Source organism: Molothrus aeneus, chromosome 7 (genome assembly GCF_037042795.1).
Source record: "Molothrus aeneus isolate 106 chromosome 7, BPBGC_Maene_1.0, whole genome shotgun sequence".
Taxonomy (NCBI): domain Eukaryota; kingdom Metazoa; phylum Chordata; class Aves; order Passeriformes; family Icteridae; genus Molothrus; species Molothrus aeneus.
In genome coordinates this window covers 32515101-32531598 of record NC_089652.1, presented here as the reverse complement: position 1 = coordinate 32531598, position 16498 = coordinate 32515101, and the positions used below count along the sequence as shown (strand labels likewise).

Here is a 16498-nt window from a genome sequence, read left to right as displayed (position 1 = left end):
TTAAGAAGCTGCTTTTCTCCTTAGCTTCAGCAGCTGCTGCAGTGTGGTGCTAAGCACCTGTTTCATGCTGAACAGCAATTCAGGTTAGCTTTTCACAGAATTGATGGCAGGATGGAATGCCAGATCTCAGTACTGCAGCGTCTGTTTCTCATCCTCTGCATACACCTGTGGCTGGCTGTGATCTGGCCACAGCTTGCCCATGATTAGGCTTGGGTATCTGTCTTGGCCTTCCTCCTGTGCGCAGGAAAAGTTTCTGTCTCAGACTGTGTCACATTTCTGTGTGTCTTTTCTGTTGCACCTTTCATTATGTGTTTCAGAACAAAAGCAGATTCTAAATATGATATTTTAATCTGTTTTTTTAAAGAGAATGCTGAATAAGCAGAAAAGATATTTAATGAAGAAAGGGGAAATTTCAGTGAGAACACATGCATTTATATATATATATATGTGCATCCTAAGCACTGTGTGTAATGGAATCACAAGAGTAGGAATACAAAGAAACCCAGAAAGTAGTAATTGATTTTCAGTGATTTGGTTCCGTAGATTGGAGCTACTGGATTACAAATGGGGCTTCAAAGAGCCTTTAGTGTTTCAAATGCATTGCATAAGTAGGGATGTCCTAAGAAGGATTGCAAACATGATGTGTTATCTGAAACCATTGTTCCCACAGCTGTTCCTTCTAGGAAAACCATATCATGGGCAACAGGGAAAAATTTTAACAGAATAGTTCTAATGGAGATGCTGTGATGTCTGTTCCCACAAGTGTGGGAAGAAGTCCAGCCACAGCTAAATGTATCATCTTGTTCTGGTTTCCTCAGTGTCCCAGTTTTTTAAGGAAGACAGAAGTCACTGGACATCAAAAATAGGGACGCTGTTATTTTGAGAAAGATTTACCAAACTAAATGCATAGATCTTGGTTAGGCTCAGACTAAAAAAAGTTGTTTGTATGCAACTAAAATAATTTTGTCCATTTAAACACAGTATTTAAAGCAGTTAAGTAATTAGCTATTTTTAAATAGTGATTAACAAAGGAGTTAACTGGATAGGGCCAAGTCATGATGAAGTGGAGCTGGGAAACTCAGTTATTACATGAATGAAAAAACCTGGATTTCTGAAAATAGCATCACTCCATCCAGCTATAATGTATGCCAAGGAAGGCTTGATTATCATGCAATACAAGGAGTGTAATTAATAATAAGGAAATTACATTAATGGAGATGAAAGATGCAAAGTATGTTGCAAAGATTGCAAGACTTCCACTCACATGTACATGTGGAAATAGACTGAGTATTGCAGTGAATCATTACCAATCTTGCATTTTGTTTGCTGACAAAGATCTCTCAAAAGTGTTTCATAGTTTAGTTTTTTTAAGATTGGGGGTGGGAAGTACTTAAATGACAAGATGCCAAGCTACTACTGTAGTTGTTACTGTGAGGTGTGGAGAGAAAATTGTGATTATTTAGGGCTAAGGGGCTTTGAAAATAATTTCCAAAGAATGTTTACTGGGGAAGAATGAACCTATTCCTAGTGGGTTAACTCATAAAATACAGATCACACCCTTGGAGCAGAAAAGTTGGGGTTTTAGAGAAAATAGAGCTGGTAAGAAGAAAAGTCCTTATATGGACTAGATTTTCTTTCACATAACCATGGGTGACTGTGAGGAAACTACTGTTGACCCAACTATCTATTTTTCACAATGGCTTAATGAAAGTCAAACCACTTGATCATAGGGATGTTTGATTTACCATTCACTTACCACAAGAGTTAAAAAGCGCAAAGTACAGAGAGCACTGACTGTGTTTTTAAACCTTTACTTTTCTGCTGTTCTTAAGTTTCACTGAAGTATTCAGGGATGTGTAGATTTCCCATGTCTGCAAAAGACCTGCAGAAGCTGTATTTCATGAAGTTCTGTGGTACATGAAAAGTAATGAAGAATAGACCAGTGAAACACTGGTTCTTGTAGTTTGCTTCTTAAAAATACCAATTCAGGTCCTCCAGTTTTACATTATTTAAAACAAATAATGAAGAAAAGACCAGTGAAAGAAACACTAATTCTTGGGTTTTCCTTCTCAGTTTGTCTGTGAAAAAGTCTGTAGAAAGAAACAATTCAGATTTACCCAGGTTTATGGTGGACCTTACTGATGTCCTTGCTCTGGTTTATTTTTTGTGTTCAGCAGGACTTTTATCTCAACAGTGTCTGTCCAAATGTGACTTGAATGATAAGCCTTTTTGCAGTCCTGTTGCTACAATTGTGTCTGCTATTGCCCAGCTCATTGAAACCAAAGCAAAGCCTTTTTAGGGTCAATATTACCCTGTTTATATTGCTCAGGGTAAAGCATTAACATTAAACTGTGTCTTTAGTAGTTTGTGGATGTCAGACTGTGTTATGTGATAATCCAGCTCTACACTGATCTTAATGCACTTTCTTTCCAAATACTTGATTACTTCAAGCTTGATTTCATTGTGTTGGATTCAGTTTCCTCAATGCAAAAGCTGTGTTTTTCCTGACTGAATCCAAGCTGTAATGAAAAATGAAATGTACATTTTCTTGTGGGCAATGATTTGGCAGAGTGTACATACACAGTCCCAGTCACTTAGACTACAGACTCCATGCTCATATATTCTTGTACTATAAGTAATACTGAAATTTGAATAAAAGTTGACTTCAGTCACCTTGGGGTTAAAAAAAAAGTTATTTTTGATAAGTTCTGTTTCCTAGCAAAACCTTCACTTGTCCTAGATATAGTGGAGGAATTGCAAAATTAGTTACATTATTTAAAATAATGTATATTACTTAAAAGAATATAGATTACATTATTAGCCAACTATGCATTTATGGTTTTTCTTGGTGGAAGATAGGTAGCTACAGCAGGCAAACAGAAAAGCAAAAATGAGAGCAGAACAAATTCTGCTGATGAGAAAGTAAAAAAGTTCACAACTTTTCATGTCTGTGCATCGGTCTCACCTCTCTGAGATATGATCGTGGTAGTGTGAACTGCCCTCAATTCCACTGAAAAACATTTGGCAGCGCACGTGCCTGTTGTTCTGACACTGCAAATTATGCCAAAGGAAAAGTGATAAATGTTTTTATAAGCTTGTAGTGCTCAGTTTTATCATTAATGTCTTCTTTCATGGCATCTGAATAATAAACACACAGGTGAAATTAAAGCGAGGTTATAACTGAAACTCATACTTCAGCATTGTTCCCTGAACTTTTCTTCTGCTGTCTGTAACAAAGGTGATTTTTGACAATAATGAGTTTTTCTGTAAAATTAACTTTGCAGACCAAGTTAAAATATTAACACTGTTAACTGCAACAGCATTTAATTATCATAAATTTGTTTCTGTTTTGGATTAATTCTTGAAGCAATATTGACTATCTTTGCCATAGTCTTAGATAAGCTAGTTTGTCAGTACGTACATGGAAAGGTTCCTATTGGAGTAAACACTACACAAGAAGAATGCCATGGCAAAATCTTATTTTAATGCAAAGGTAGAAATCGATTAATTTTGACAGCTGTCTGTCCTCAGTTTGCTGTATTGTACCTAAGTGTGGAAGCTCAAATTGTCACTGTGTTACTTTCCATTGTACAAACATTGCTATATACACCAGCATCTCTATTACTGAATTATTTTCTTCAAATGAATTTGTTCTCTTTGTGTTCTGAACATCACACCAGTGCAAAGAATGTTATTAAATCAGAAAAGTTTTTTCTTCGTAGTGGCACATAAAACTTCTGAGGTCATTGATTTGACTCCACTGCAAATTGTCAGATGGAGTTCTTTAGGAGTTATCTCACATGTCTTGTGGGTCTGTTTAATTCTTGCAAGGAGGCTGCAGTATCACAAATTCCTAACAGTTATCCATGTTGGCAGTCTCTGAATGAATGGACACTGAAACTCGGCCACCTTAGGTGAAAGAAGAGTGGTCTTGTCAGATCTAATTTGAGGTATGGAGAATTGCTGCTTGTTCTTGGTCTGCAGTTAAATAAAAGCTTCAGTGTCTAGTTCTGTGAATTTGGCTGCTTTCATAAATGCTATTTCTAAGCCTAACTTACTATTACAGATGGCTTAGGAAGACAGAATCCTTGTCCTGCATCCTTACAAAGAACAGGAGGAGTTACTGCCTGACCAACCTTTGTTACTGGAGAGCTGTGTTGGATATTGGCTGGTTGTGTTTCTGTGCACAGTTTTAGGTCAAACCATGTAATTGCTTTCAGACTGGGTTTAGCAACCAGTTTTCTTTTTTTCCCGGGGCTGTTTGACTTACTACTGCATTACCATCTGCTCTGGCATGAAACTGCTGTTGGTTCACACCAAGGGTAGAAGAGGCATTGTTTCTATGCTGCTTTATGTTAATGTTACACATCTTCTCTCTTAGCAATTTTAGATGTGTCTAGTTTATCAAAAACTTTATTGGGAAACTCAAATGTGACTTAAAGTTGTCAGCTCTTTCATCTTTCAAGTAGGAGATGGTTAAGAAGAAAAAAGCCCTTTGAATCATCCTGGTACTTGGATATAACAATGCCAAATTATGCCCATAACTCAGGCAGAATCTTACCATATGTCTCATTCTGGGAGACCAATGTGAAAAAGGTGAAAAACTTGTAGGGTACTTTTGTAACTGCTGCTCAAAACCTCATTTCCTTCATTTGGAAAATTTGAGTAGTGGCTGTGGTCTATCAGACGTGTGGTTTATCAGACAGTGAGAACTGCTATTATTTACTAGTCTCAACCACTTACCCACATGAACTATTTCATTGGTCAGCTAAAACAGCAAATAACTGCAAACAGCTCCAGAACTGCATTATTACTGCACTTTCTCTTTGGGTCTCTTGGTAAAGGGATGTCTTTATCTTGCAGAGATGAAGATGGCTGTAGCCTTATTTCAGCGTTTCTACTGACTGTCTGTCTAAATTTGGCTGCTTATATAGTTTGTTTTGGTTGAGGGTTTTTTGTTTTGTGGTTTGCTAGAGGAGTCATGTGAAAAAGCCCACAAGGCCTTTCTTACCCTGACTGAGGAGCTGGGTGCTGTTCAGAAAGAGAAGTAAACAGTGTTGTGACGCAGGTTGTCGTAAAGAACCGTTCTCTTGCTCGTTTGCAGGAACTTGTTGGTTTTTTTGTACCCTTTTAGGTTGTTCAGTGTCACATTTGAGATGCTGAAAGCACTAAATCAGATATGGTTTCAGTGCTGACACCTTGCAGTCTTTGCAACAGTCACTAAGGTGGTTGTTTTATTCTTTATGCCAAAAGTGTTCCAGGAATGTTTAGTGCAGGTATTTGCTAACCCAGATGAGGAGCTCAGTTGTTTCACATGCATAAACAAAACAAAACAAAAAAAAAAAAAAAAACAAAACAAAAAAAAATTATCAATTCAGTTAAATCTGCTTCTGTTTTCAGCTAAATTTACTTTTAAAGTAAGGTGAAAAAAAGAAGAACTGCAGTTCATATCAACAGGTGTTATCTGGGCTGCTTAAATGTTGGAAGTGTAGACCTTGGCTTTTGGATGTTTTTGTGTCAGTGTTGTACATGGCTAAGATGTGGCTGTGTTTTTACATGAAAAGCATTGTATTTGGTAGCCTTTAAGAGACAGATGTTTCTACCTTATGTAAGTTATTAATGGCTTTGCTTTTGTCATCTCCTGTGTTCTGCAGCTGTTCTAGTTCCATGTGCTGAAAGCTTTTTAATATATTTAGTACTTTTATTCAATTTCTTACTGTAAAAACCTTTATTTGCAGAAGCACTTCTCATAAATCAGGGGTTTTTTTTAAATGTAGAATTGACCGTAGTGCCTCATTTATAACTGAATATGCTATAAATTGAAATTAATTTCTCTGACTTCCTTTCCTGTTTCCTTCTGTGTAACAGACAATTATGGATTCACACTTCTCACTGTTTAGGCAGATACAATAATCAGGTATTCCTGAGGGAAGGAATTCATCCTTCCAGCTGTCCAGAAGAAGTAATAGAGTCAGGAAAAAACTAACATAGGATTCATTATTTTATCTTCTTCTTGTAGACCTCCACTAGTCAGGCAATCTTCTGCCTTCAGTCTGGTATTTGTCAGCTTTTCCGAGAAACTCTTATTCGCAAGGGATTTGTGGAAATTCAGACTCCCAAAATCATTTCAGGTATTGTATATGTGATCCAGCAGCTACAGGTGTGCTTCTTTTGTAGTTCCTCAGTGTACCTATCTGACAAAAATTTAGTACTTTTTATTTAAAAAACATAAATTTTCTTTCTAGCCTAGATGCAACATAGCAAACTTCTAGCAGGTGTCAGAGTTGGTCTTTACTTTCCTCCTGACTTAAGCTATTAAAAGAATGACAAGAAAAATTATATATATACACCTGATTGATGTAGTTTGCAATGCATATGAATGTTTCGTTCTGATCATATGCATTATTCTTCAGATCAGTGTTCTCAGTGTTGAGCACTGCCTGTTCCATTCTCAGTATTGAAAAAACGCAGTCTAATTTAGATTAAAAGCATATTCCATCATGAAGATGTTGCAACAAACGTGGTATAAAATATGATGCCATTATATGGCACAATTTGTCACTTCTTTAGCAATTAGAATGTGGCAGAATAGAATATGGTAGACCTTTTTCTTTTTGGAAATGTGGAATAACAGCTTCAGCCTTAAAGTCTGAAATGTAGATACTACTTCTAGTTCTTTTGATTTGCTGTATTATTTTCAGAAGTCCAATGGCTTGATTTACTGATGGAGGTTTTCCTTCCATCTTATTGGTGCTCTTTGAGGTTTTGTTGATGCCACTTAGATACATGGCATGGAAAATCAGAGCAGAACATTTGTGTTACTGTGTTATTGTATGTACACTCATAAAGTGCACATCTTGCTTACAGAATTTTATGCTTCTGTATTTATATTTTGGAAGACATCTCTTGATTGAGATAAAAAGTGAGCTTTTTAACAAAATGCATGTAAGCAGCTGGTCTTTCAATGACACATGAAAAGTGTCATTGAACTAGAAGATTGCATGACTTTTTCTTATAGAGATAGTTGTATAGTATGAAGTGCTAAAAGCCTTCCAGGCAGTTTTGTAGGACCTTTGAGGAAGTGTGCAGTGTCCCATTGGAGGCAAGCAAGCATCCCATTGTTTGGATGAGACTGTATTTTGTAAAATTAACTAAGTCAAGTCAATGCAATCCTTACTAAATTTCCAATTTAAACATCATAACTGTTTTAAGATTTGAGGTTTTTAAAAGTTACCTGTGTTAGGCCACTGCACCTCTCATGTCACACACTGGGAATTGGCAAGGTGAAGTGATGCGGTTTTGGTAGGTGCTTTGCAGTAAGGGAAATGCATGTGATCCTTGTTCCTATAGCTATCTATGAAAATTGCCTCAAACTGAGAAAAAGCTTTATAGCTTTGGCTCATGCCCTCTGGTAAATCTGGGATTGGCTGTGAGAGATATTTGTGCCTTCAGTTACAGAGGATGGTCCTGGCAAAACAGGATATGCACTTGGGCCTCAGGCTCTGCACTGAACCCCTGGCAGCCTGAGCCACTGTCAGAGATTGGTTTCCACAGAAATGTGGGGGTGAAGGTAGATGTGTTAGTACAGATATGTGTTCTCTGCTGTTCTCACTCTAAGGTGAAGGTCAGCTGAAATAGGAACATTTAAGCAGCTAAATTTGCAGAAATTCAAGGCAAGGTATGACAATCCTGAGCTGCAAAATTTACCTTGGCATGAATGGATGGATGCAAATATATCTTTTTCCTCTAGTATGTTTTGAAGAAAAATCTCTTTCTGATCTTTAAAAGACCAATAATCTATCATTCTACCTCTAACTGATTTTTTTACATTTTTATTATAATAACTGCTTCATTTCATTACAATAATTCCTTATAAAAGCACTTGCTTTCTAGCTGCCAGTGAAGGAGGAGCCAATGTATTTACTGTATCCTACTTCAAAACCAGTGCCTACCTGGCTCAGTCCCCACAGCTGTATAAGCAGATGTGTATATGTGCTGACTTTGAAAAGGTGTTCTGCGTTGGGCCAGGTAAGAAAAGCTTGGTTTTATGCAACGTGTGAAGTGTGCCCTGGTTTTAGCACCTGTGGTACAAGTAAGATAACACACACACACTAAAGCTTTGAATAGTTTCACTTGCTGTAGTTTCACTTGCCAAACCAAATTTCAGTTGAGGCAACTGATGACAGTAAAGTTGGCACAGAAGTTGCTGTATATGTACCGAACAACATTACTGAGAACAAGCTTACTTTTAATTGTCAGTAAATACTAAAAAAGGAATGATTTCCAGTCCTATGCTCTGTTTATTAAATGCTGATAGGACATGGCTTCTTTAAGTGGTAATACAATCGTTTTCTTCAAAGACTTCAAGTGGTTTAAAGATACCTAACCTCTAAATGCTGAAAGCAAGTCAATGACAATGTATAAAACAAAACAAAAGAAAAAAATTCCAGGTAATTCAGAAGGTCAAATTTCTTGTTAATCGCTAACAGATGAGTCATGGTTTGTGGGAAGATGTGTTTATATTAGACTCGTACCTATCCCAGAAGACACGCACTCTACAAGTCCATTTCCTCTGAAAAAGGCAGTTTTCAAATCTGAAAGTTCTTGTGTACTTAAAAGCTTGTCTGTTTTTTCCACTCAAGTTTGTCCATCTAAGCAGAGACACTGCCTCTCTGTGGGTTGTGTCTGTCTGTACCACAGCTGCAGCAATGCTGTCACTGTTACAAATGGTGCTCTGAGGTTGTTAGTTATATTTGTGTCTTTCTAATCCAAATGATGATTGTTATTTTTCCAACTGAAATGATAATTTCAGGTCAGTTAGAATTTCTGTTGTTTAATTTTACAGTATTTAGAGCTGAGGACTCCAATACACACAGACACCTGACTGAGTTTGTTGGTCTGGATATTGAAATGGCTTTTAATTATCACTATCATGAAGTGGTAGATGAGATTGCAGATACCTTGGTGCAGATATTCAAAGGGCTTCAGGAAAGGTAATAAAAGCATTTCCTTCTTTTAATGAGCAACTTTCTTTGTTTGACATCTCTTGCACTGTGGAATGAAGTAGACCAGCCTTTTGTCCTCAGTTTATCAGATAATCATTGGTAATCTGATTTACAACACAACTTTGAAACAGATTTTTGCTTTGCTCTTAACTACTTCTTTGTGCCTGACTTCTAAGGTTCACTGAAGCCATAGGCCAGTAAACTACTTTTAGCATCTCCTGGAGCATGCTGGCTTGCACTAAGAAACTTGCTGCCTGCTGTTGAAAGCACTTCCTGAGATAATTGATCCATCCTTAATTTAAAATGTCCTTCTTTTTTTGCCACTACTGGTAGATTGGTCTGTTTCAAAAATTATTTTAATATTTACTATATAAGAAAGTTTTCTTGAATAAAAGTGATTCGACCAGCCTGCATTTGTTCCATGATAACAGCAAGGATTATTTTCCATTATTCACAGTCTAACTCATTAAAAAGTCAGGCTAGACGTTTAGGAAGTGGTGTCCATTTGCTTACAAATTAGACTGTTTTGCCAGCAGATATGCAAATCTTTGTCTGTCCAGAAGGAAATTTCTTGTATATATTTGAATATTACTCAAATCAAAAAAGAACCCAGGTAAATACTGCACATCTAAGGGGTGATTTCGGTGTCTTTACTGTGAAAATTTGACCGAGTCGATTATTTCCTACAAGAGGGATTAAACAGAAGTAGTAGTAAAATATTAACATTAGTGAAGTAGATGCATTAACTTTGTTGAGACAATTCATTACAGAATTTCTCCTGAAGTGGTTTTAATACAGGTTTTATGTTGCAAGAGGGACCTCTTGTGGCAAAATCACAAAATCATTACTAGGTGCAAGTTCTTGACTATTTTGTATTTGGCTTTTGTTCTTGTTTCTTTATCTGTAGATTCCAAACTGAAATTCAGACAGTGAGCAAACAGTTCCCATGTGAGCCATTTAAGTTTTTGGAGCCAACTCTGAGGCTGGAATACCGTGAAGGTGTGGCCATGCTTCGGGAGGCTGGTGTGGAGATGGGTGATGAAGAGGATCTCAGGTACTTGACAGGATGTAACTGTGTCAGTCTTGGCAAAGTGGCAGTGAAGTGTCACTTTTGTACTGAGCACCTGACAGCCCTCAATAAGGAGCCACAGCTTTTAGAGGAATAAACAGCACTTCTGTGCAGATCTCTTGACAAGTAAATGAATGGATATGAAAATAATCCTTTCTTTTAACGTAGACTATAGGTACAAACTGTGAAATCTGACAAAAAATAACTGTCAACATAAAGTGAGAGCAACTTGAACCTTCTAAGGAAGAGAAGTGTTTGTTTGTCCAGCAATTGCAGTCCTTCACGTGAATTGTCACATCTCTTTGAATAGGATTAAACAAAAAGATGCTGCTGCCTTAAGGTCTTTCTTTTAAGTAACACCTTTCCATTTCTTTTTTCCATCTCTCAGGAAAATGATTAAACAATCTTGATGAATTCCCATTGATTTACTGAGAGATGGTTTAATTAGCAGTTTAATATAAACATTACTAAGGACATTTAATGAATTAAAACATTTCTGTTCTTCTCCATAATATATCCAGGACTATTAGGGTCCTAAAATTTGTGATTTTAAGTTAAATGATCTGTGCACCAAAAAAGTTTCCATCATAAGAGTTTGATGGAGGAAAATCATTTCCTCAACAAATGTTCATGTGGTTCTCACTTACTGTGTCAGACACAAGATGTATGGCAATAGGAAATAGAGTACACACTTCTTTAGTAATCAGAATATGGTAACTAGGAAGAAGTTACATTTAGAGCAAGAGTATTTTTAGGTGTCAGTTAATTTATGGGATTTCTAGGACCAATACCAAGTATTTAGAAACAAATAAACATACTTTATTTTGCAATTTCTGTGTGCACAACCCAGAACAGTCAGAAACAAGTGCTAGATTTTCTAAGGGTCAGGGTGCAGCAGCTCTGTAGCTGTAATATTTTGGGCTTTGTGAAGTATATCATCAGTACAAGTTTAAATCATTTCATTTTAATGATGATAATCTTTTTCAGCACACCTAATGAAAAGCTCCTGGGACGCCTGGTAAAGGAAAAGGTAACAATTATTTTAGAGTAAATAAATTTGTCACTGAATCTGAAACCTGATACTATGGAGAGTCACAGGGTTGGTGTAAATACCTACATGTAAACAGTACCTCAGAACATGCAGAAGTTGTGAAGAGTTGGTTAGTGCCATTTTTTAATTGACTGCATTCCTATTTTGGTGCTGTGTATTTCATTTACCATCAGTTTTGTCTTTGTCGTTAATAAGCTGTTTCAAACCACTTTCAATCTTTTATATTTATTTCTATCATATGTTGTACTGAGGACACCAAACAGGCTAGTATGTTCCAAAGCCACTTCTTAGGAGACTTTAAAAGAAAAGCAAAAAGCAAACCAGATTCTAACAAAATCTATAGGAGAAGATGAGACCTTTGGGGGGAAAAACCCCACATTGTGTTACAGCAAAATGTGTTACAGCAACACATTTTACTGTTCAACATTTGTAAGTTTCACTAGAAATAGTATTGAAAAACTGAGAAAGAATGCACCACTTTTATTGATAACTTAGACTATATTGTGGGAACCTCTTGGGAAATTTGTTTTAATTTTATTTCAAAGATTCATTGGTTCTGTCTTTCTCTTGTAATTTGTTTTTTATGTAGTTTTCTCTTGTATTAACTATTCTAAATTACTTATACAGTACGACACAGACTTCTACATTCTTGACAAATATCCTCTTGCTGTGAGGCCTTTTTATACAATGCCAGACCCAGCCAACCCTGTAAGTAAAATTCCTTGTTGTTCTCAGTGGGATTTTTTCTTTTTTTTAGTTTCAATTATTCCATGTAGCAATAACTTGATAATACAGATAAAGTGTATTAATATGACCACAAAATCATTGAATGGTGTGGGTTGGAAGGGACCTTAAAGATCATTTAGTTCCAGCCTTGCTATAATTAAAATTATGATAACAAGAGCAGGTCAGGGTTACATGACTTGTCAAATGTTTTCAGTTACTCTTCACTGGTGCAAACATACCAGAAAGAAATGAGCAAAAACTAGGAGAGCTTTATGAAGAGATCTCCATGGTCAAACACTGCTGCCATCACTGAAAATTGGCAGAAACGTTCTTCCAGGGCAGCAGACACTTTAGGCAAAAATTGGCTTTTTTAACAGCTTTGGATATCAGAAAATTAAGTTATCGAGAGGTAAATATTTGCAAACTGTGGAACTGTAGGTAGGAAATAAACTCCTTTTTGTGTTTCCAGAAAACCTCTAACTCATATGACATGTTCATGAGAGGGGAAGAGATCTTGTCTGGAGCTCAGAGAATTCATGACCCCCAGCTGCTGACAGAAAGAGCCAAGCATCATGGCATTGGTAACAAGCAATTTAAAAGAACATAAGTCCTGACTTGATTTGTGTCCTTTACAGGAAGAATTTGGGGTAGAATTTGTTATATGAGTGGTAAAATCAGAGTTCTGTTAAACCATTTAATTGTGTTTAACCATCTAGAGTGAGGTATTAAGAAACTACTGAGTCTTCCAGCAACACCTTGTTGAATAGTTATTAATAAAATTATATCATAAAACTGTTACAGTCATAAATTCTAGATAGCTCTGGACAATTTACATGTTCAATGAGTAAAATCATGCTTGTTAGTTTGCAATTTTTTTGTTGTTCTTTTAGTCCTTCATTCACTTGTCTGTTTGGCTTAGGGTTCATTGAGCAGGTGAGAAACCAATTTTTTTTTTTTCTAGATTTGGAGAAAATAAAGGCTTATATTGACTCCTTTCGGTTTGGTGCACCTCCACACGCAGGTGGTGGAATAGGTGAGTATCTGGTTTTTGTTTAGCCTGAGCTTAACTTAAACTGCTCAGTCCCAAGCAGAGCTCAGTATAAAATTCTGAGTAGTGACCTTGTTAGGTTGCTATATGAGGTCACAAATAGTGACCTTTACTTAGGTCAGTATTTGTGGGGCTTTTTTCCTGGAGAATTTAAGGAGAGAAGTTCAAATTCAAAGATCATCATAAAATAAATAGGCAGAATACTGATGGCACAGTCTGGTGAGTTTAAAAAGAAGGTGATCACAAGAAAAGTGATCCCTAGCCTGGCACATCACTTTCAAATTTGACCTCTGAGGAAAATTTAAGGAAGCAAGAAAATAGTGTATTATGTATGGACTTATCAAAGTCATCCTCATACCAGCAGCCACTGGTCTCTGTGTATTTGATGATCTTCATCTGTTTGAGATCATGCAACATTTGCAGGTAATCCAAAATAATTTAGGGCAGTCAGAATGACATCAAGGAAGCTGAAGTTGCATCTTTTCTTCAGAGTAGATGGTCTTCATGGCAAAGTACCCACCAAACAGGAGATGCTGTGAGAATTAATGCTGGGTTCAAGCTGTTCCAGGTGGAAACCTTAACTTAGGAGCTGTGTGGAAAAACAAGTGTGCATCTGGGTTCCACCCATCATGGCTGGGGTGCTTATAGCCCCAAAGGTTAGGAAGTGCCTGCCTGATGGGCTGTGTGAGGCTGGCTCCAGCTGGGAAGGACCTGCAGCTCCTTTGGGGTTTTGAACAAAGGCTCTTGGTGCTGATGGGCTGTTTTCATGTGCTGTAGGGCTGGAGAGGGTAACCATGCTGTACCTGGGGCTGCACAACGTCCGTCAGACCTCCATGTTCCCGAGGGATCCCAAACGCCTGACGCCCTGACAGGAGCTGCTCTGAGAGTTGGGAATGCTCTGCCCTGCAAACAGGATCTGACTGCAGGCATAGCCCCTGCTGCTGATGAACGTGTATTGATTGATTTGAGCATTATGATATGCAATTAAAAACAAAATTCTCCTTTATTAAGTGCCACAGTAATTTTTTTTATCCTTAGTTGTTTATTTAAAGGGAAATATTTTAACAGATCAAGACTCTTTGTATTGCCAACTACATGTTTTTAATGAAAATGGGATACTTTGAATTAGTGTTTTAGTGCCACATTAAATTGTATCATTTTTCTAAACATTTTAATAAATTATGCAATAACCATTTTGCATTTTCCACTTATGTCAGCAAGATTGAATATTCTGAAGTACTGGCTCCAAGATAAAGTGACTGGATGCTTGCAATTTAAAACTCTGGAGAACCAGCCAGTTGATAATTTACATGAGTGTCAGGTAGGGGAAGCAGGTGAGAATGTTCTTAACAAGAAATCTTCATAAGAAGTTGTTAAAATAGGTTGAAATAAAGCTCTCAAAGTAAATTAGATACAAATCTGTCTGGGTTTTTTCTTTGTATCCTCACAAAATAATGAATCAATAAGGCTTTTTTTGGTTGTTTTTTTTTACTGATGTAATAACTGTCTGAAGTTTAAATTTATTTTCTATTTTCTCCCCATTTTTTTGAAAGTTGTGTAAAAGCCATAGGCTTGGTCTTTATTTTATGTAACTATTTGAGAATGGTTGCAAGTTTACACATTCTCATGGAATACACAAAGGATATATAATATTCTCAGAAAATAAATGGGTAGTCAGCTTGAGAGCAAGTCATGTGTTTTCCTGCCTGACCCAGCCTCTGATAAACAAAACAAGGATTTCATGCATCTTCTACCAAAGGAAAAAAAACCTAAATTATGTAAGCCAATCTATTTCAGGGTGGTTTTTTTTAATTTATAAATGCTGTGAATGGCCCAACTTTGTACACTTAGAGAAATTGAGTGTTTCTGTAAGTCAGAGTACTTCTGAAATTCTTTCTAGCCATACTTTTTCTCAGATTATTCATTTACTTGAACTCCTCAATTTGCAGCAGTGCACAAAGCTACTTCTTGTCATCCTCCTCCTCCCAAGCCAGAGAATGTTCCCTGCATTTGGAGAGGCACCAGTGAACTGAAACTTCCTTTTGTAGACTGCATCTGAGAGTTGGTTTTCAAATTTAAACCATTTTGTAAGTGTTGCTACCAAAGAGCAAAAGATTAAATTCCTGACTTGGGTACTGCAATAGTTGTTCTAATATTCATACATATTTGTAGTTCCTGACCTAATTTTTGTTTAACATTTTATATGATCAAGCTTTCAGTAGGAGGTACGGTGTGGATAGTCTGTGTTATTGTTGCTACCTTGATTTTTAAATGTCAGAGAAGTCACATACTGGTTATGCTACAGAAAGGTCAGTGAGGCTGTGTATAAATTGTGTAGAGTTTCACAAAAGGGCAAATCATCTTTGCAGCTGCCATTGAACAAGACTTAATTTTAATGTCTTATGACGAGAGTTCTCCATTAGAAAACAATCATACTAAAGGTCAGTCAGGTAAAGTACTGGAATTTAGAAGTTAAACTTTGTTTAGAAGTCATACAATTCAAGGAATAACACTTAGCAGCTTTGCTTATGAATTTGTTGTAATTAATTTACTGTGGAATCTTCCCCAAATTATTAACTTGAAAATCTTACACTGTAACCAGTTGTACACTTTGCAAAGCTAAGTGGATTATAAACACAGCTGATTGTCACAGATTTACTACTGATGAATCCAAGTTTCAAAATAGTTGTTTACTTAGCTAAGCCAACTGGAATGAATTTAATTTAATTACCTTTGTTCATACAGAACTGGTAATATATTCCACTTCGGATGTGCATTCTTCTAACCAGGAGCAAAATTACAGACTTAAATTTCCTGTCTACAAAAAAATATCCTGGGTGCTGTTTCTTGCTCTAGATTCGGCAGCAAGTTTTGTGCATACATGCCTGTAACAACTGTGCTTATACCAACTATTTTAGGAGTTATTCAAACTCATGCTGTACCTTCATTTATTCACAGTAACTGCACAAGAACAAGAATTCGGATGGAAGCCCTGATTCCTTTGTCTGCTCAATCCATTCATGCAGCCTTTCTTAGCTAACAGAAAATAATTATGATCATAAATCAAAATACAAAAAGCATTTGTCCTAAATGTCATCTTAACAGGATACTTTAGTGGGAGCTGCACAGTGCTAGAACTTAGTTTGAAACCCTGCAAATAATAGAGGTCTAGAAGACCTTTATGGTGTTTTGATAGGTTTCAAGTCTGCTGCAATAGTTCTGGAAAAGTAAAACATGTACTGTCCTTTATTTCCAGTAACTTGCAGGAAGTTTACCAGTTTACAAGGAATCCACATTGCTGCTGCTTCTTCACCAGGTAAAATGGTTTTGGTTTTGTTTTCTTTCATTATATACAGATGGTAATTACAATAGTGCAGTGTTTTAAGGAACTATAAAGCATATTGTTTAGGGTAGCCAGGGAGTCTGCTCAGAACAAACACAAAGCTTCAGTTTGCTTCTGAAGTTTAACTGCACCATTTCCCTCTGAAAACCCATCTGTGTTCACTGAGCTGTCTGATTCTGCCCAGTGGGAAAGAGGACTCAGGCTGTTCTTTTGGCAGCCAAATGCAGGCCTGGCTCCCCATGGCTGCCCACACCTG

The 16498-nt window shown here is 36.8% G+C and overlaps 1 protein-coding gene across 1 annotated transcript in view; it reads left to right on the top strand.

Annotated features, from left to right (window-relative positions):
* DARS1 (aspartyl-tRNA synthetase 1) overlaps positions 1-14317 on the top strand; it is a 36877-nt gene extending 22560 nt beyond the window's left edge. The window contains exons 8-16 of the mRNA XM_066553856.1: positions 6020-6131; positions 7894-8028; positions 8846-8993; positions 9913-10059; positions 11062-11104; positions 11753-11833; positions 12321-12432; positions 12813-12884; positions 13677-14317. Of these exons, the coding sequence (XP_066409953.1) occupies positions 6020-6131; positions 7894-8028; positions 8846-8993; positions 9913-10059; positions 11062-11104; positions 11753-11833; positions 12321-12432; positions 12813-12884; positions 13677-13768 (942 nt within the window). The 3' untranslated portion in view covers positions 13769-14317. The remainder of the gene's footprint in view (positions 1-6019; positions 6132-7893; positions 8029-8845; positions 8994-9912; positions 10060-11061; positions 11105-11752; positions 11834-12320; positions 12433-12812; positions 12885-13676) is intronic.
* The last annotated feature ends 2181 nt before the right edge of the window (positions 14318-16498 follow it).